The sequence below is a fragment of the Falco naumanni genome, chromosome 1 (genome assembly GCF_017639655.2).
Source record: "Falco naumanni isolate bFalNau1 chromosome 1, bFalNau1.pat, whole genome shotgun sequence".
NCBI lineage: Eukaryota > Metazoa > Chordata > Aves > Falconiformes > Falconidae > Falco > Falco naumanni.
In genome coordinates, this window is record NC_054054.1 from 122,347,180 (window position 1) to 122,365,894 (window position 18,715).

The 18,715-nt window shown below is 43.7% G+C and overlaps 2 protein-coding genes across 6 annotated transcripts; one reads left to right on the forward strand and one right to left on the reverse strand.

The window, feature by feature from the left end:
• Window positions 1-117: 117 nt before the first annotated feature.
• Window positions 118-6,407, reverse strand: COIL (coilin). 3 transcript variants are annotated; one of them, XM_040581894.1, is made up of 8 exons: window positions 6,130-6,407; window positions 4,658-5,846; window positions 4,244-4,330; window positions 3,130-3,177; window positions 2,445-2,520; window positions 1,651-1,739; window positions 1,043-1,150; window positions 118-307 (listed from the first exon to the last, which is right to left on the reverse strand). In XM_040581894.1, exons 1-7 carry the CDS (start codon window positions 6,378-6,380, stop codon window positions 1,064-1,066), a joined length of 1,827 nt encoding a protein of 608 aa, XP_040437828.1. In that variant the 5' UTR covers window positions 6,381-6,407; the 3' UTR covers window positions 118-307; window positions 1,043-1,063. The 3 variants fall into 3 exon arrangements, with proteins under 3 accessions (XP_040437828.1, XP_040437829.1, XP_040437827.1); XM_040581895.1 differs by lacking the exon at window positions 118-307 and adding an exon at window positions 324-553; XM_040581893.1 differs by lacking the exon at window positions 118-307 and having other exon boundaries at window positions 939-1,150.
• SCPEP1 (serine carboxypeptidase 1) lies at window positions 5,868-18,448 on the forward strand. 3 transcript variants are annotated; one of them, XM_040581897.1, is made up of 13 exons: window positions 5,868-5,889; window positions 7,649-7,794; window positions 8,727-8,816; window positions 9,717-9,872; window positions 10,351-10,425; window positions 10,634-10,706; window positions 11,751-11,788; window positions 11,975-12,103; window positions 13,600-13,684; window positions 14,488-14,598; window positions 15,236-15,373; window positions 16,716-16,879; window positions 16,994-18,448. In XM_040581897.1, exons 2-13 carry the CDS (start codon window positions 7,720-7,722, stop codon window positions 17,057-17,059), a joined length of 1,200 nt encoding a protein of 399 aa, XP_040437831.1. In that variant the 5' UTR covers window positions 5,868-5,889; window positions 7,649-7,719; the 3' UTR covers window positions 17,060-18,448. The 3 variants fall into 3 exon arrangements, with proteins under 3 accessions (XP_040437831.1, XP_040437832.1, XP_040437830.1); XM_040581898.1 differs by lacking the exon at window positions 5,868-5,889 and adding an exon at window positions 6,233-6,254; XM_040581896.1 differs by lacking the exon at window positions 5,868-5,889 and adding an exon at window positions 6,506-6,611.
• Window positions 18,449-18,715: the final 267 nt, after the last annotated feature.

Below are 18,715 nucleotides of genomic sequence, written 5' to 3' on the forward strand. Positions count from 1 at the left end.
CAAGACGTTTTAATAGAGGTAATGCAAAGGTGTGCAGCATTTTAATGTAGTCACGCCCTTGTCACGACTACATGTTAGCTAAACCATGACATACAGTTTGTCAGGTGTGTGTTTGTATCTAGGGGCTTTTTTCCATGTCTCCTGTTTAAGAGTCAACTACCCAGGACAGGGAGTATCTAAAATTTTAAGACTTGCCAAGGTGAAAGTACTTCATGGGTACGAGGTGCTGCCTCAATGCTGGTAACTAGCAGAGATGTCACTGAAGCGCAGTGCTCTGGTGAAGCGCAGAACCTGGTGAGCCATTCTGCTATTGAGAAAGAAAGAAGAAACTTTCAGCACTTAAAAGGGCAAAAAGGTTTGCTTTAAAACAAACCAACAAACAGGTTTTTAGAGCCTACACAGATTAACACACTGGGACACACTTTTGCCAGGAATTCATGTTATATTCCACGGGCTCTAGGTGAAGTTGACAGTTCCTAGTACTATTTCTCTGCCTCCCAAAATTACAGAAGCTTGAAATCCACAGGCTTTTCTTGACATCTTCAGGTAAACCCTGTAAATAACCACAAGGTCATGACATTTCCTCTGCAGCTGCAGAGCATGATACAAGAGATATGCACATCAACAATATTTATATTTAATTTTTAAATGCTGGGTTTAATTACCCTTACAACAAACTACCTATGGCAGTTGCATGGCTCTAGCCAAACCCAGGCATTTAAATGGCATTACTGCCCATACAAGGTCGTATTTTTATCTTTTTGATCACACCGTTCCAGTTTTACAGCTTGCAGCAGTAGCATATAAAAATTGTTATTAAGCTTCTATTAAGGAAAAAACCTCAGCAGATCTATATTAAAGAGTTCTCATAATAAACAGTATTCCTGTATTACATAAAAACATATCCTAGAAAAAAAATGTTTCTTTTTCTTTTGGCATAGTTTCTTTTTTAAACCATTTATTAAAAATATCCACCAGTGCATCTGCTGCCCTCAGAACTAGAAGGCAGCATTTCACAAAACAAGTCCATACAACTATTTACATTTTTTCACATTGTAATTGTTCAGTGTTCATTTTCAATGCTGGATCCATTCACTGGGGGCTCAACAATCAGCCTTGGCTCTATCAGTGCATCCCAACTTTCAGTTATCTGAAAACAAAACACAGGCAAGACTTAGCATGCACTGGCTGTAACGGCAGATGCAATTTCTCCTACATTACGCTTTGTCTAGACTCAGAACAGCACCAGTGAACAAAGATCACAGATCCTTCCTGTGATGCATCGGTCTTGATGAACCTCAACCTGCCTGATATCCTTCCTGGGTAAGGAAAAATGCAGGTTTAAAAAAACCAACAGTGTGTGAAATTAATAACCTGATATGAAGCAATACTCTATCTACACATGATACTGTCTATTTTATTAGCCAAAACAAAGCGTTACACAGTTTGATAACTTTGAACATGCAAGAAAGTGATTCTTTTGTAACAGTTAACATTCTTGCTAGAAGGAAGAGTTGGTTTTGCTTCCATTTATTTTAATCAGATGCATTATTATTAAGAGAATCTCACTGAGATGAATGGAGTCATAAAGCAGGCATGTGTCAGCTACCGAAAACCTCGTAACAGGCTCAAAGCAGGACAAGCACGTACCTTTGTATCCTGAGGAACAGCATACTCTATCAGTTCCGCTCCATCCGCAGACTGGTAAACCAGATCAAATTTCCCTGGCTCTTTAGCAACTTAAAAAACAAACAAACAGACCCCATTGACTATAAAGAAAAAAAAAGAGTTTAAATGTTTACCATCTTTAGAAAGCTAATGAAAACCAGCTGGTTTTCTTAGCCAAGTGTTTGCATTCATAATTGTAACAAAAAATTCTGAGGCAGAACTGACTACTACACACCAACATTCAGGTCATTATCTGACTATATGCATGAAAAAGTTAAACAACAATATGCTGCCGACATTTGAGAAAAATACTCATATGGTGATGATTCATGAATTCTGGCTTAAATGGCAACAGGAGTGTGTGTATATATATATATATATACACACACACACAATTTCAGAAACATTGATAGTTTCAGGTCTCTGAAGTGCACTGTCTCATCGCAGGGACCCAGTTTCACATCCACTGAAGACAGTGGCTTCCCTGACACTGCAAGGAATGGCATTATGATCAAAATTTCTCTGTGTAATTCCATATGAAGATTTTAACGTTTTCATATTGGCTGGACAAATTTCATTTTGTAAATACCTACGAGCATCTTTAAAATAACTAGCAAGTGTTAGAACATCTCCATTTAAATACTTTCTTGGGAAGGATGTTTTGAGAACGAACTGGAGGAAATTTGAAATACTCCTGAAACATAAGCGTGCCTTGGACTAGCTGTTTTCCAAGTGATGTACGTGCCCACAAGCATTTCGTGTCCCAGGGTACATACATTGTGCTGGTGATGACGAAAGGATCTCAAGCTCAATCTGTTTTTTATCAGCATTCCAACTGATTATTTTTCCCTCCTTCATAAAACAACAAGAAAAGAATCAGGTAAGATACACTTCAGTACTGGGTAACTATCCTGTATTTACAACCGCTGCGGTACTTGATCACAGTTAGAGGAAGCACAACCGTCTGCAGAGTTTATACACAGAGATAGGAAAATCTGACAGAGTATTAATGCTCAGCAATCTGCAGTTACTGGCATCAATAAACCGAAGTTATTCATTGTCACTGTCTTGGTAGTTTAAGTCAGTATTTATCCAGAAACTAAGTTATCTGAAATAGAAAATTTTACTTGTACCAGTTTCAAGAATTTGCCTTGACTTCAAACAGCAGCAGACTTGAACACAGCTGCGTTTTTCTGGTTGAAGGCCTGCATTTGTTTGTCATCTCTAAAATATTAATGATCATTAAGGATGCCTGTGTTGTTTTTTTAAATCAACTGCTACACCTTTCAAATCTTCAGTTAGTTTTGGGTTCTAGAGTTTTCATTTTTACTCCTGTACCAGGAATAGCCGGTGGAGTCAACTGGGTGAGAAGAAAATATTTTGAGGTTATGCAGTGTTTTAAGCCTTACCTGACCTATAATAGTTTTGTAAGTGAATTAAGGGAGGAAAGAACAACAGTACCTTATAGTCTGAAACTTCAGGACTGTAATTTGCCGTTAGTTCCAAGCGCTGTCAAAAGAAATGCAAATAAATTACAGCTTCTCCTGACCCTCGATGATGCCACCTATACCCAGACATGATTTCCTCAGCAAGGGGAAAGTGCAAGAACAAAGTCTCCCGCTCCTGGATCCCAATGCCGGTCACAGTCCCAGGTTGTCTTCCAGGACTCACTGCTCCACTGACCTACATTCAGGTCAGCCTGCGAGAGGAGATGAAGGAGATGGATCCCAGTCTCCTCAACTGCAGTTATCTTTTATTTGACAGTGAAATGTAATTATTTGTACAGTACGATTTGCAATAGCATTGCAGAAATGCTACAGAGAGAAAAAACAACATCGAGATTTTTTGGTTTTTCCTTTTTATAGCATCTCATTTTAATGCTGACCTTCCTTGCATGTTGGGAAGAGAGGGGCAAGATGCTTCTTTCTGACATTCCTGTTTAAATGTAAACCTTGAAAATATGCCCACAGTAGAGAGAGACTTTCTGAAGGTGAACCAAAAAATTCTGTTATTTGTGAACTGACCTGTGTGCTAGCTAAAAGAGTCACTGTACAAATGTACGTGGAAACGCACACTGAAATAACTGGAGAAAACATTTCTTTCTGTTGTACAAATACAAGAAGTCTAAAGAAATGCACTGAGCTTACGCACCTCCTCCAAACCTTCCTAAAAATCAAAGTCAGGCTTTACAACAGGAGAATTTTTTAAAGCCAACAACAAAAACTGTTAACAGTTTCTGTTGTATGGGCAACTATTAGGTTAGACAGACAGCAAAAGAGCTGTGAATGCTTTCAGAGATGCCTACAAACATCTGACACAAGGCATGTGCTCAACTGCTTAAGACAAATTTTTTTTAAAAGAACAATTTTAAAAGAACAATTAAGTGGGATGAAGACCACTTCCTAACTCTTATGCTTCTAGGATAACGGTCCCAGAACAATGTAAGATTAAGTTCTTCAGTGTAAGCTTTTAGCTGTAAGGACTATGCTATTAGTAGCGTGTCCTGCAAAACTTGCAGTGGCCCAAATGAAACAACTTTAGCCCACCAACATTCACTATTCCACAAGTTCTTTACCTTAAAGGCAATTCTTTCTCCCACTTGTGGTGGAGCAGCTAGAAGAGGCAACACACTATAGTTTCTCTTGGGGACCTCCACAGGATTCTGTGAAAGAAACAGTAAAGCCGTTGATTTTTAATTACGGTATTAATAAAAACAAGGGGCAATGTTTATGCTGTATAGACTGTAAGCAGTTCTGAGTCTTGGACTTGGACCAAGTAAGGTACATATTAAGAGTGCTTTGTTATGAGATATGTAATACAATCACTTCCTCACACTGCTAAATGGAGATACAGTATCAGATTTACTAAGTTAAGATCAACCTTTATCCTACTAATCTATTTCTGGTTTTAGGAATTACTCTCATCCTATACATTTTTCGTAGTTACAGCTGCAAGAGAAAGGTGACCTATGACTACCCAAGTCACTCACCTGGACAAGAACAGAAGTGTTTGTCGCAGTTTCATTTAACTGCCTCTGTTTCTGGCCTTCACTGCTGTAGTTATAGAAGAAGTTGGGGTTTGCTCCTCTCCCATGGCCTTGGCCCCTCATCATCCCACGAAACCCACGGCCCCTAGGTCCTCTCCAGAAGTTATCCTCTCCTGTTCCACGCCCCTTTCCACGGCCTGGGCTGGCAAGTGGTCCTTGACTGGTTGGGGACTGCTTAATAGAGTTTCTTACTATGGAATTACTCAGTCCAGCATTTGCTGTGGATTTTTTAATAACAAGTGTTTCTGAATCTGAACTATCAGACTCTGAAGAGGAGGTCTTTGCTTTGGGAGCCTTGGTGGTACTGGTTTTTACAGCTGCCACGTTGTTAGGCGGTGACTTCTTCGCAGTACTGTCTTGTGCTGTTGCCACTTTCTCATCTTCTGTACTCGAGTCAGAATCTGAACTCGAGGACTGGGATTTTTGAGCATTTTTACTAAGTGCAGTCTTAGTGGAGTTTCCAGCGTTAGACTTTACAGTCACTTTATTAGAAGCAACAGTTTTCACATTAGAATTTGCAGCAGCTTGGAATTTGTCTTTGGGAAGCGTTGCCACTACAGGTTTATGAGAAAATTTATTTTGCTTTACGTTTAATTCACTGTTGTCACTGTCAGTTGACGTGCTGGAGGAATCTGAAGTTCCCACCCTCTTTTTTCTGCACTGTGTTGTGGTTTTTTTTGTGTTACTGTCACTAGAATTTAGAGACAAGCTCTTATTTGCCTGTTCTAAAGCCATCTTTGCTGCAGCAGCCTGTGTCTGCTTTTCATCCTTCTTTTTTGTTGGCAACTGTTTCTCCCTCTCCCTTTTGTTAAGCTTTTTAGATTGGTCAGTAGAGCTCTCTTCCTTACCTCCTGTGAGTTTATTTCTTCCACTAACTTCTTCCTTTTTTTTTCTTTTCTTGTACCTTTTTTGAGACTCCCAAATATCTACAGAGGCCTCTTCCCTACAAGAGGAATACTCAGGATTATGTTTATTCTTTTTCTTTTCCCTTTTATGCCCATCATCTTCATTTATAGGTAATTCTTCTTCCTCCTCCTCCTTTTGCCTTCGCCTTTTTTTGTCTTTTGGCAGGTAAGAGAAGCCATCATCTGTCTCTTTGTAATCCTCTGCGACTATCTCTTCCAGTTTGACTCTGTCAAAGAAAAAACACCAAGAAGCCAAAGCCGCTATTAAGGGTAATTAACACCATTTTCCTACACGTCAGCACACTCAGGGACGCGGGATACTGGGGATGCGCCACCCGCCAGAGGACGGCGCGGGGATCCCCCCGAGGCCCGCGCGGGCCGGCGGCAGCGCGCTCCTGCCGCCCCTGAGGCGATGGGGAGCGCCGGGGCCCGCACGCCCCGCTCCCCGCGGTTCAAGCCGCCGAGGGGACACCCCCCGCCCCGGCAGCCCCCCCCCCCCACGCGCCGTACCGGAGCGAGTCGTTGTCCCGCACGAGGCGGGCGCTCTCGGTCGGGGGCAGCAGCGCGCCCTCCAGGAAGAGGCTGAGGCGGGCCCGCCGGCTGAAGCCGAAGCGGTGGCGGATGAGGCTGACGAGGTCGGTGACGAGGCGCACCTGGCCGGGCTCCAGCAGCAGCCAGCACAGCGCGCAGCCCGGGCTGCCCGGCGGCGGGTAGTCGAAGAGCAGCCGCAGCCGTAACGGGCCGCCGCCGGCCGCCGCCATCTTGGGGGGGGGGAGCGCGGTGGCACCTGCGGGCGACGGCGCCGCGCGCGGGACAAAAAGGGCGGGAGGCGCGCGAGCTGTGGCCGCGCCCCCGAGGGGCGGGGCGAGGCCGGGCCGGGCCGGGCCCCGCGCACGTGACGCCGCGGGCGCCGCGAGCTGTTGGCGGGATGGGGCCGCCGCCGCCGGTGCTGCTGCTGGTGCTGCCGCTGGTGCTGCCGCTGCTGGCCGCAGGTACGGGGCTGGGGGGCGGGGGGCTCTGCCCCGCGGCCGTGCCTCGGGCGGTGCCGGAGCGGCGGCCTCGGGCCCGGGCTGAGCCGCCGGGGGTCCCCAGCCGCGCCGGGGGTGCTGCCGGGCGGGAGCGGCGAAGGGGGTGCGGGCCCGGCGGCGGCAGGGCGGGCTCGGGGCGGGCCCGTGCTGTGCCGGGGGTTCCGCGGCCTGGGCAGCCGCCCCCTCCCGCCCCGGCTGGCCGGGGTCCGCGCTCCCCGCAGCCCCAGCGAGCCCTGTTGGAGCAGGAACGTGGGAGCTCGGGTTCCAGCGGGGCAGCCCCCCCCGCCGGGGGTCCCCGCTGGGCAGCCAGCGTGGCCGTGCCCGCGCCCCGGGGGTCGGACGGGGGCAACTTCTGCTGCTTCCCCGGGGGCTGCTCCCTGCGGGCACGGTCCGGGAGGTCAGGGATCTGCTCCGGGGAAGCGGCCGTGGCCCGGACGGAGGAGGCTGGCTGCTCAAGTCGACGAGACTCTACCGACCTGAGTTTGGTGCTGGCTCCTGGGTTCGTTTAGCAGCGGCCTCGCTGTGTGCCCAGCGCTCCCCTGGGGGCTGGGAAATGATTTGATCCTCCCAGGGACTAAGATCAGAGTGTCGGACCCCTAAAGAAGCACCGCTGGTGATCCTGAAACTGGTGTGAGTTACCCCATCGTGCCTGGTGGGGCTGTGCTTTCAGCCCAGGCCTTGAAAAAAAACTTCAGATGTTTCCCCGATAGAAAAAACCACCAACTATCCGAGCTGTCAGGCTGCCATTTCGGCAGCAGCTGTAAGGTCAGGCGCTGATAAGTAAGCACTTAATTACAGGCTTAACTTCATTCATTGATGATAACTCAGCTCTGTGTGTGGGTGTAAGTATAGGCAGGTTTCTTACAGTAATTTTTTGTAATGGAAGTAGTTCTAATTATCACACCCAAGACGGAAATGTAACATTTTAGAACAAATCTGGTGGGCAGTCCAAAGCAGAGCCTTTTTAACCAGCTGATTCTGATTTTTATTTCCCCCACAAGGTGTAGTTTTGAGGCAATCCCAAGAACCCAAAGAGCTATGGGGATACGTGCAAGTGCGAAGTAAGGCCCACATGTTCTGGTGGCTCTACTATGCAGATAACCCAACCAAAGACTTCACAGAACTACCTCTCATCTTGTGGCTTCAGGTAAGGTTTGGTGAAAGATGCTTAAAACCGGTAATTCTTTCCAGTTCAGTCTGGTAGATACCTTGCTTCTCTACAGAAACAGGACTCAAAATCGTCTGATTCTAAATGATTCACCTTGTGAGTGAGGTATTCAGGTTAGGAAGAAATAATGAAAATATCATTCTGCAGTTGCAGGGTGTCCTCAACTGCTCCCCTTCCACCAAGCTAAATTGCAGAAATAGAAGTTGTTCTTATCTTTACAGTAGTGCTTTCTGTGCCAGACACTACAAGTACGTTGTAGCATCACAGCTCCTTTCCTGAAGAGCTTACAGTCTAGACAAGGTTTAGAGAGAGAGAATCGATACAATAATCAGAGATTTAGAAAGATTTCTATGTGGAAACAAGAGAGACTCTGATTGTTTAGAGACTGGTCGCATTCAGTCACAGCTTGATTAAAAGGCAGTGGCGTGTGCTCCATGTTCACCTCCAGCGTGACATTCCACAAGATAATGTTGAATATAATCACTTGATGACTTGGTCTTTTTCTTTCTTGGTTATTTCTTCAAAGCGAAATGCATGCGCTCTGTACGTGCTGATAAAACTAATGACTTGCAAACCTCTGTAGGTAGCTGACTTCTAAATTTGGTATTAAGGGAATAAGGGGAAGGGTTTTCAAACTGCACTCATACAGCATGCAACTCATTAGATGCTTTCACAAGTGGGCAATTACTTCTCTGTTAATTCTTGCTTTTAGAAATGGCATGTGTACACATAAATGAAAGATGATGAGAAACAAAGCCTGCTTTGCAAATTAAAATGTAGTGCAAAAGCCATTTTTTAAAATTTATAATCTTGTCATTCTACTTAACTGGTTTGCTTATATTTTTGTCCTGTCTGTCATATCTATACCATGCTGCCTTTTAACTTATTTGTCACTTGGTATTTCCCCACAGGGAGGTCCAGGAGCTTCAGGCTGTGGGTTTGGGAACTTTGAAGAAATTGGTCCGTTAGACAAAGAAATGAAACGAAGAAATACAACCTGGGTATAGTATAATTACTGATTGCAGATGTTTGTTGCTTGTGCAAGCACATGATTGCTATGCAAAAATGCAAAGAACAGTTTTCATTTAAAGTTCAACAGAACTATAAGATTTCATCTTAAAATAGCATGGCTAATAAATTGGCTTAGAGGAATAGCATTGTTAAGAAATGAAGAACAGACCTATTATTTTGATTTGATGGAGTATCTCTGGGGTTCCATGGATCTGTGAATTGCAGATGTCTGGGAAACTGAGAGCAAGGAAATTCTAGAAAGATGTTATTTCAGGTCATAGCTTCATTGCCTACAGTCATAGCGTTTTTTCTGGATGGCTGGCAACATATAACCAATGGCTCATAATTACATTTCCAGTATGGCCTTCAAGGGAAAACAAATTGCAGCTGCCTACGAGGGTGGAAGTTTATTTAATGAAATCTATTTGTCCTCTGAGCTACCGGTGGTCTAACTCCTTTGGAGTTCCCTAGATCGTATGGGTGATCTGCCTTTGGATCACTGGGATTTTTTGGGTGCCTTTCTTGTTGCAGACTGAGCAAAGTGAAAGACCTTATGTTGTACCTCTTTATTTGTGAGCCTTACTGCTTTGAGCCATGCTAGCTGTCTGTGTGCTGATCTGCTGATCTTATTTGTACACTTGCAACTGTACAACTATAGCATTTACTGTAGTGGTTTCACAAAACCCCCAAAAAGAAAACCCTCTTATTTTACATTCTGACGACAAGTCTCACCTTTACCATTCTCTCTTTGGACTTGCACCTAATTTTTTGGCAAGTTCTTTCTGGGGCAGAGATTTGGTGGCTCAGTGAATTATTTGTACCATCAAAACTAAGTGTTTTTGCTGGTGCTGAACTGAGTTTTCATACAAACCTTCTTTCTGCTTGTACAGTTGCAGGCAGCCAGTATCTTGTTTGTGGATAATCCTGTGGGAACTGGATTCAGTTATGTGGATGATTGCAGCTTGTTTGCCAAAAACCTTACCACGGTAGTTTCTGATATGATGGTTTTTCTTGGAGAATTCTTCACACGTAGAACAGAATTCCAGGTAAGTGAATTGAATTCTTGGTTAGAATCATATCTTTTCTTTGCTTTTAAACAGGTCTCAAAAACAATTGGTGAACAGGCTTCCAGATGGGCAGGTTTTGCTACTAGGTAGCATGCAGTTGGTGGGAGTGCAGGTACAACCACTGCCTCTTACTTCTCACAGTTCAGAAGTTGTATCTTGAATCTGATGCTAGATAAGCAATGGCATGGATTATTGCCTGTCGTGTGATCAGAGAAGCATAAAAAATCACTGCTGTTTCTACTTCCAAATACTGAAGTGCCTGCTTCAAAATTTACCCTGGTAATTACACCAGGACGTTACAGAAATCTTATCTGCAGCTTAGAATCAGAAAAATACCCAGTATTTGTTAGTGAGAGGTGAGCAGCCAGTGCCTGGGTTCTGTGGGATGTAGGAGATGGTTGGAGGTATCTTCTGTCCTCTGCCCAACAGGTTCATTGTGTGGTTTCTCTCTCTCCAGACCATCCCATTCTACATATTTTCCGAGTCTTATGGAGGTAAAATGGCTGCTGGCATCGCTTTAGAGCTGCATGAGGTGAGCAGTTGGAAGATGTAGTTCACTTTTTACTTTAAAGTGTGGTGGTCTGCAAGTACTTATATTTCCTGAAATACACTGTCCCCGTTGCCTAATTCAGCCTGCTACTTGTTTTTTTCACTTAAAGAAAACTGGTTCTAGAGTCACGAATATTTAACTAAAAGTTGATTATTTTTGTTTGGTTTTGTTTTCCTTCTTACTCACCAAGGCTGTTCAAAAAGGGACCATAAAGTGCAATTTTATGGGGGCTGCTCTTGGAGACTCGTGGATTTCTCCCTTGGGTACGTTTAAAATCCTCAGACTGTGGGTGGGTATTTGTTGTTGTGTTGTTTTTAAATCGTTCCATGGATACCGTGGGTGGGTGGTTGTTGTTGTGTTGTTTTTTAATAATTCCATGGATACCTAGAGTCAAAAATGCCAGTACTGCCTTAACTGAATTAAATCTCTAGTGAGTCTGGAAAATCAAAAAGAAATACTTCAACACTGCAAGCTGTGATTGAAGAATCTGCCTTTAGAATGTACTATGAAAAGTCAGAGAGTAAAAAATAAAGTCAGCGAGGAGTATACTTGCATTTGAAGAGGGGTGGTGGTGAAATGTCCCTGCACATCTCTACAGCATCTGAGGTGTTTTGGTACAAGTACTGCACTTAAAATGTGGCCCCCAAATGATTGACAAAACCTCAACTGAGGTTTTCTCTTTCTTTTCACAAGAAGACCTTGTGCTGAGGAACTGATGTGCTCTCAGACTTGGAAGAGAGACAGTGTGTGTCTGGTGGAGGACAAGAAACAAATTAAAGGACTCTTGATCCTTCAACGAGATTGGCCAGGGCAGGCTTCACAATTCTTTGCAGCATGGGACAGTATCAAGCAAACACCTGTCTGTCTCCTATCAGCTGATCCCTGAGACCTTGTAAACAAACTTGTTATAAAACAAATCTGTTTTATATCTAAGTTTATTTCCACTATAACTTTTGCAAACAGATCAGTTTAGACAAAGCCCGTTCACTTGTCAGATCTCTCCTCGTGTTCTGGCAATGTGCTGCAGTGTTGGGTTGAGAACATTTTGGTAAGAACATGTCTGTTGCTTTAAATAAATTTCACTGATTAATGTTTAGGGGCTGAATGACATTGCAATGCTTTTATTTGTTCTCAGGACTTGTAAAGAACTTGCTCTGTGGTACATAACCTTTGGGCTAAACTGAGCTGACAGTACCTCTTTACTGATTAGTTCGTCTCCATATATGGTTACAATCATTCTTGCTACAGTAAAGGAAAACATATGTCAAAACCAAAAGCAATGTTTGAAATCTGTTCTGTTTCTTTAGACTCTGTGCTGTCTTGGGGGCCCTACCTTTACAGCACTGTAAGTACCTTCTTAACCTCAGTCCTCACCTGATTACTTGTACTGCCATGCAGTATAAATGGATAGTATAGTGATTTTTAAGGTTAGCTCTTACCTGGAATAACACCTTGAAAGCATGGAAACTGTTAGTGAGGAATGAATGTGAAATTACAATTAAAGCTGTCTTCCTTTGTGTTTGTCTTTAAGTCTCTCCTTGATGATAAAGGTCTAGCAGAAGTGACTGGTGTTGCCAAAGAAATAATGGATGCAATAAATAAAAATCAGTATGGGCTGGCCACTGAGCTCTGGGGCAAGGCTGAAGATATCATTGAAGAGGTGAGATCTTTGACCAGCATTAGTATCTAACTGGTGCCTGGGGAGGCACAGAACTTCAGGTTATCCTTTCTGTGAGCACTGGGCTGACATGAATTCTCCAGCATCCCATCTAGTAATTTTTGGCAGTGTTTGTTTTATCACAGTGCTGATGTAAAAGGGCTGTTTGTTTGCTGCGCACCGCTGTGCGATTTTAAGAGGAAGTGGGTAGGGCAACCCATACGGGCTTGCAGTATTGCATCAAGGCTTCAACCTGGCACATCACTTAAGTAGATCCTTATTTTTTAGCGTGCAGTTAGTCCCATTGATTTCTGTAGAACTCAGTCTCAACTTAAATGAGCTGTGTCTCCTTGAAAGCTTTGTTTTGGATATTGAAAACTATGAAGCAAGACACACATTTCAGGTTAAGCATAGATCTCTGTTTAAAGAACCATAGTAGGTGCACAGGATGGAAAGGAACCTCAAGTTACATTCTGTTACTGTGGGTTACTGCATCTTGTTACTTAGCAAGTTCCAGCTTAAAAGATAGGTAAAGTTTTACTCATTTTTCCCGTTGAAGTGTTGCTCAAAAATCTCATTCTTCTGTTGTTTTAGTACAAGTAAAGCTCTGGCTTCCTCAGAAAGATGAATCTGGATCTGCTTCCTTTTGTTGCTTTTTTTTTCTTTTTTTTTTTTTTCTTTTAAACGATGCCTTGCAAATAGTTGGTTTCACTTACTGTTTGGAAGGAGCTTGTGGTTCCTATTTTGCCTTTCTTAAGTCTGTTTATCTTCCCAGTTGTGGTATTGCTGTCAGGGTACAAGCACTTCATTTCTTTTAGGGTTGCTGTTGTGAGCTGATTTCTGTGCATCAGAACTTTTAAAAATTCAAAAATTGAATAAAGCCCGGCTTCAGGGATCTTGAGTAACTTACTCTTATGGCAGCACTGATCATACTTGTCCTTTTTATGCAGGCAGCCTGGTATGTGCGTCAGAGCTGCTATTCTTCAATTCTTGGTTGCATCCAGATGTCAGCATTTCCAAAGAGGGGTGGCTGATGCCTGTCACAATGTTCTTGAGGAAGCAATTCGGGTTTTGAAGGGTTGTAGGTTGGGAGGATGTTGAGCAACAGGCAGCATCAGGTGAGACTAGATCTGGCAGAAGAGACCATGTCAAAGCATCATCTGGCATTGCAGCTCCCTCCATGAGTAATGAGAATCTGCAGTCATCTGCAGGGTGTCAAGCTTCCTGTAGCTTCACATCCACTTCAGAGAAGTAAACAGCATCTCTGGCACAACCCATGTGCGAACAATAAAAACTTGAGAAACCTCTTCCCTACTTCTCAAAGCAAACATAGAACCAAAGTTTTTTCCATAAGTATCTTCCTGACATGTAGGTGAAATGCCACGTCACAGGGTCCTTTATTTAGTTTTTACTTACCCCTCTTTTTTTCAGAATAGTCTGTTCCTCATATCTGAGAAATGTTTTTTTACAGTGTTACTGAAATTATCTTGTGTTTTCAGAACACAGACAATGTGAACTTTTATAACATCATGACTAAGGAGGTTCCAGAAGTGAAATCAAATGAACAAGGAAATCTCCATCTCAGTAAGTTGTACTTAAGTACTTGAGCTTCTGAGGCCCTATGTTTGCATTTATATACCTCCAACCCTGACAGTGGGAACAGCCTCAATTTAGCACATCCTTAAAATGGGGCCTTCAGATCCGAACAAGACTGATACTCTCCTGAGCAGAACTTGTTTGCTCTTGCATAAATAGGGTTAAATAGGAATGTGGAACAACCTTTCTATAGATTACACCTCCACCTATTCATCCTGCACAAATTATGCAAAGGAAGCAGTCAGTATAATTGCAGCATAGTTTTATGACCTTTAAGTTACTTCCTCTTAATGTCTCTCATTTCTGTCTTCAAGCTAGGACACAAAAACATCTCATCAATATAGATAGTCTGATTGACTCTTTTGTTCCATGACATTTATGCATCAATGTGAAAAACACATGTATAGAATTTCTTCCAAACTCTTTATCTCTTTTTGTTGGCTTCAGCAGGGAAGGTGAGTGGCACAGTTACCTCCCAAAACTAAAGCACTGCAGCTCAAAAATAACTGCTCTGTTGAGAAGAAACCGTGTCTAAAGCAGAAGCTGATCCCCTGAAAAAGTGCTGTGTTAGCCAAAAGCAGAAATGGGTGGTTGGGTTTTTCGCAAATCATCCCCTGACCTACATAAGGGGTGACTTCAGTGGTTTCTAGTAGAAGTAAGCAAATCTCTCTCTGATGTTGTATTTTCATTAGAAAAGAGTTGGCTGTGACTGTAACACTGAAAATTGTTACCTACGCAGGATGACTGTCTTAAATGTGCTGATAATCAGTGTGTTCTCTCTTTTTCAATAGGACTTTACCAACGCCATGTCAGAAATATGCATAAGGACAGCCTAAATGAATTGATGAATGGACCCATCAGAAAGAAGCTAAAAATTATTCCTGACTGTGTGAAATGGGGAGGTACTTTCCTGCCTGCTAGTGTGCATCTAATGAGTCTGTTATTGCTGTTCACAATATCACAGTCTGTAGGAAGATACGTTACTGTAGTAAGCAATCACATTCAATTGTCATTATCCTTGGGCCTAAGAAGAGGCCTTATTCTCAGAAATAACACGTAATGAGGCAGGCCCATGGCAGCAGATGTGGTTCTGATTCTGTATCTATGTTTAGTGAAGCAGCTAAAAATACAGGGGGAGGAAGAAGATCCTCTGTATCTCAGCAGCTGGTTGGTCTTTCGTGCACTCTAAAATCCCTGTTGGTTTCTCTGCCAGAAATCTGGTATCATGTAATGCTGCATGGTGGGGAGGGGAGGGTGTAAAACAGGAAGGAAGGCTTAAAGGCCTGCTGCCAGCACCCTGTATGTGGTAACAGGAGGCAGAAGCTGCAGTGCTGTCTGTGAGCTCCAGCGGGAGTGTGGCTGCTTCTGGTCCTCTTTAGTTCCTCAGATGGATAAACCAGTGGCTGCCCCTTTGGGCTACAACTGGTTTCTGTGCAGCTGTGAACTGCACTTTAGAACCCTTAGCCAGCTGCTTCTGTCCCAGCTTGGGGATGGCATTCTTCATCAGTTAAAATTTGTCATCTTTTTGGTTCCAACCAGGTCAGTCCATAGAAGTCTTTCAGAACATGGCTGAGGACTTCATGAAACCTGTCATTGATATTGTTGATCAGCTTTTGGCAGCCAATGTCAATGTTACGGTGTATAACGGGCAGCTGGATCTCATTGTTGACACCATGGGTAAGGGACTTCTTGACCGGGGTTGGGAACAGGTGACGAGTAGAATGTGAAGCTGCCGGTAATATTGGTACCGGGATCTCTGCAGTCTTCTGTGGAAATCTCTTATCTTACTGGCAACACTTAAGTAGTAGTCACAAATTAGCAGCTGTTAGGATGTTTTGTTTACATCTCTCTCAGAGGTGATCCCTTTACCTCCATTATACTGTTGGGAAACAGATCTGCACCATCACTAATTGCTTGTTTTACCGAAGCCTGTAAGTAAGTAGGTAGCTAATAATTCACGTAGTTCTTCTGGCTAGACACATATATATGTATGCTCATTCATTAATGAAGAACGAGGATAGATGAATAAATACATGGCGATTATCCTCTCTCCTGCTGTGCCTTGAAGATCCTGTTCTCTGGGGCAGAGGTCATGTCTTGCTGTAGATTTGTGCACAACACAACCTAGTGGCCTGCAGCAGAGCATGGTGCCAGCTGAGGTGGAACGAGGGTGTTGGTAGTTAATCGGGGAGGGCGCAGCTGAAGAGCGGTCACACCTGCTGCTCAGTAACCTGTAGGCTCCTGCACGACTTGGCCACTCAAGGACTTTGTTTGCATCTTGCAAGCAGCAAGGGACAGGCTTGATCAAGTGGCAGTTTGGGAGCCAGGCCAAAGGTTGCTGAAATGCCTTATGTTGCAAGACTGCCGCGCTCTCTTCCATTCACCTTTTCTTACTGATTTAAATAATCTGCAGTCACAGACTGAGCTAAAATTGAGTTGCAGTTAACATGTAAATTCTTCCAGTAGTTCAGAGGTAAGCTAAAGCTTTGTCCCCCTTGGAATTGTCCTTGGAATTGGGGCTTTTTCCTGTCTTGACCTCCACCTTTTCTAGCCAGCACCTGAAAACAGAAAAATTTCTAGTCTCTCCATATGACTGACTAATAAACAGAGAAGCAGTGTCTCTTCAGATCTCTAAGAAGGGGACTTGGTGTGGCCGATCCTTCTCCATAGCAGGACGTTCAAGGTGATTAAGGAGTAAAGCAAAACATGTCAGAAATGTGGGAGCTGTAGAACCTCTGAGGCACATGTTCAACTTGTGCAATCATAAGTGCATTTCACTTAAATCTTCACTGTTTGCTTTTTCCCTTCTCCCTCCATTGGTTTGTTTCAGCTTGTCCTGAACATAGCCTTGGTTGTTTCTGTAGACATAGCAAAATTATTTTTAGAATCTGAGCATACAGAGACTTCCCACTGACTCTGCTGTATTGGTATCTAGTACAGTGGGCATCCAGCTGAACGGGGACTCCCAAGTTGCTATGTCAGTATTGGTGTAATCAAGCATCTCTCTTCTCTCTAACAGGCCAGGAGGCTTGGATCCGGAAACTGAAATGGCCGAATTTGAACCAGTTCAGCCAGCAGAGGTGGAAGGCACTCTATGTGTCTCCAGAATCCACTGAGACAGCTGCTTTCCACAAGGCCTATGAGAACTTCGCTTTCTTCTGGATTCTTAAGGCTGGGCACATGGTAAATAATGGAGTGGGATGCACCGTTATCAGCAAGAAAACTGAAGATGCATATACGCTTGCTCTCTGCTTCCTTATGGCAGCTGCTTACCTTGTGCTCTTATCTCTGTGCTAGGTACCATCTGATCAAGGAGAGATGGCGCTGAAAATGGTCAGGATGGTGACGCAACAGCAGCAGTAGGGAAGGGGAGGCCAGCTGGCCTCGCTTCCTGCTGAATGTCCGTGCTCTTGCAGAATGTGTGTCCAGAGTAAGAAGCCGCAGGAGGAACAACAGCTGTTTGGACCCATAGCCTCTCTGTTTTTGCTGATAACATGCACAAGCATGTATGGAAAGGCGTTTTTTTTCCTTGAATGAGTTTTTGCTTTTGAATTTGTAAGCTGTGATTTGCTGCCTTAACACTGTTCATAATGACTCTTCCAGAGGGAAGTCCACTGTCATAAACAACTATCCCTTGCCTTTGACTTGGAAGGATTTTGTGCTTTTGTAAAAAGCTGTCCTTCCCTGAATGCTCTCTTGTCTGTTCACACACCAAGGCTAAAACTGATTTGAATCCTGATAGATCTGTTTGTTCCTCTCCGAGAGCTAACTGTTTCATGAGGCCATGGAGGTTCCTTCCTTTGTCCTCAGGCCTCTGCTTGAGTCACCTGGCTGGATTACAAGCTGAAGACATGGAGATGCTAAGATAGAGGACCTGCCCTAGAGCAGTTACAGTCCATCTCATCTTACTGAGTTACAGTCCATCTCATCTTACTGAGCTGCCTGAGTTAGGATCCAAGATTCTGTGCTATGGAGAGAGAAAAACACACAGACACACGCATGCACAGAGGAGGATTTGATTTTTCTCATCTGATCGTTAGTTTCTTATTTTGTCTTCAGTGACCATTACTCAAACTTTGCCTGAAGCACATCCAGCAGGAATTCCTGCTTTCCTGTATGCTGAAGCAGGAGCCCTGTTAATACCCTCTTCTTGTACAGAAGAGAGTCCTGATGGACAGAAGCCTCTTAAAACCTTCTGAGCTCAGCCTGGAGAGTGGAAAAGGAGAGCATTATCTGAGCAATAACAGTGTAATTCTGAAAGATAATAGCAGTGTTTAAAAGAAGGATATACAAGCTAGAACCAATACCTTGATCCATACTTTTTTTAGAGCTTTTTTTAAGTCTTGCAAAGACCTGTTCTTTTGAAACATTTGGTTTATATAGTACACAGTCAAGAGGAGACTTGGTCAGGCATCATTTGACTTCTGCTATGGAGCACAAAAGTGATGGTTGCTTATTGGTGTCTGATAGGAGGCACAAGAGCTTGTTCCAGTTGTCAGAATCCTAAATAGCAACCCCTCAATTACTCCAGCAACTGAAACTGTCATGAAATGTCTGATAGTGTTGGCTTAGCAAGGACAGACACAATGCTATGTAAACACATGCACTCACCTAGCAGCTGGAGTATTGGCATCTAATAATTGCTGCTTTGTGTTCTTTGCTTGAACTGTATTCTTGAGAAGTTCAGCAACGCAAATACAGATTATTTTTTTTAGAACATGTTTTTTCAATAAATGCAGTAGGTCTAATTCATCTTTCTTCAGCATCAAATCGATTTCACTGCTTGAAAATCACATCTTTTCTGTTTTGGCTTTTCAATGTAAAGCCCCTGCCAATGGAAGCAGATAAAGCCACGCTTGAGAGGGAAGTGTGCAGATGTGTGCTCTTCCCCATGACTGCATTGCATGGTAAGGAGCACATGCACTGGGAACTGCACCCCCTCTCACCCTTTCCACAAAATGCACTCCTTCAGAGCAGGAAGGGCAACCCAGAATGGCTAGGCAGAATCAAACCAGCAAT

Excerpts from the sequence above, each read along its gene's own strand:
- COIL (XM_040581894.1), bottom strand. The coding sequence starts at position 6,380 with ATGGCGGCGGCCGGCGGCGGCCCGTTACGGCTGCGGCTGCTCTTCGAC. Across the intron at positions 5,847-6,129 it reads CGGGACAACGACTCGCTCCG|AGTCAAACTGGAAGAGATAG; the intron begins GTACGGCGCGTG and ends TTTCTTTGACAG. Across the intron at positions 3,178-4,243 it reads GAGAAAGAATTGCCTTTAAG|CGCTTGGAACTAACGGCAAA; the intron begins GTAAAGAACTTG and ends TTCTTTTGACAG.
- SCPEP1 (XM_040581896.1), top strand. The coding sequence starts at position 6,548 with ATGGGGCCGCCGCCGCCGGTGCTGCTGCTGGTGCTGCCGCTGGTGCTG. Across the intron at positions 14,599-15,235 it reads TGACTGTGTGAAATGGGGAG|GTCAGTCCATAGAAGTCTTT; the intron begins GTACTTTCCTGC and ends GGTTCCAACCAG. Across the intron at positions 16,880-16,993 it reads TTCTTAAGGCTGGGCACATG|GTACCATCTGATCAAGGAGA; the intron begins GTAAATAATGGA and ends TCTCTGTGCTAG.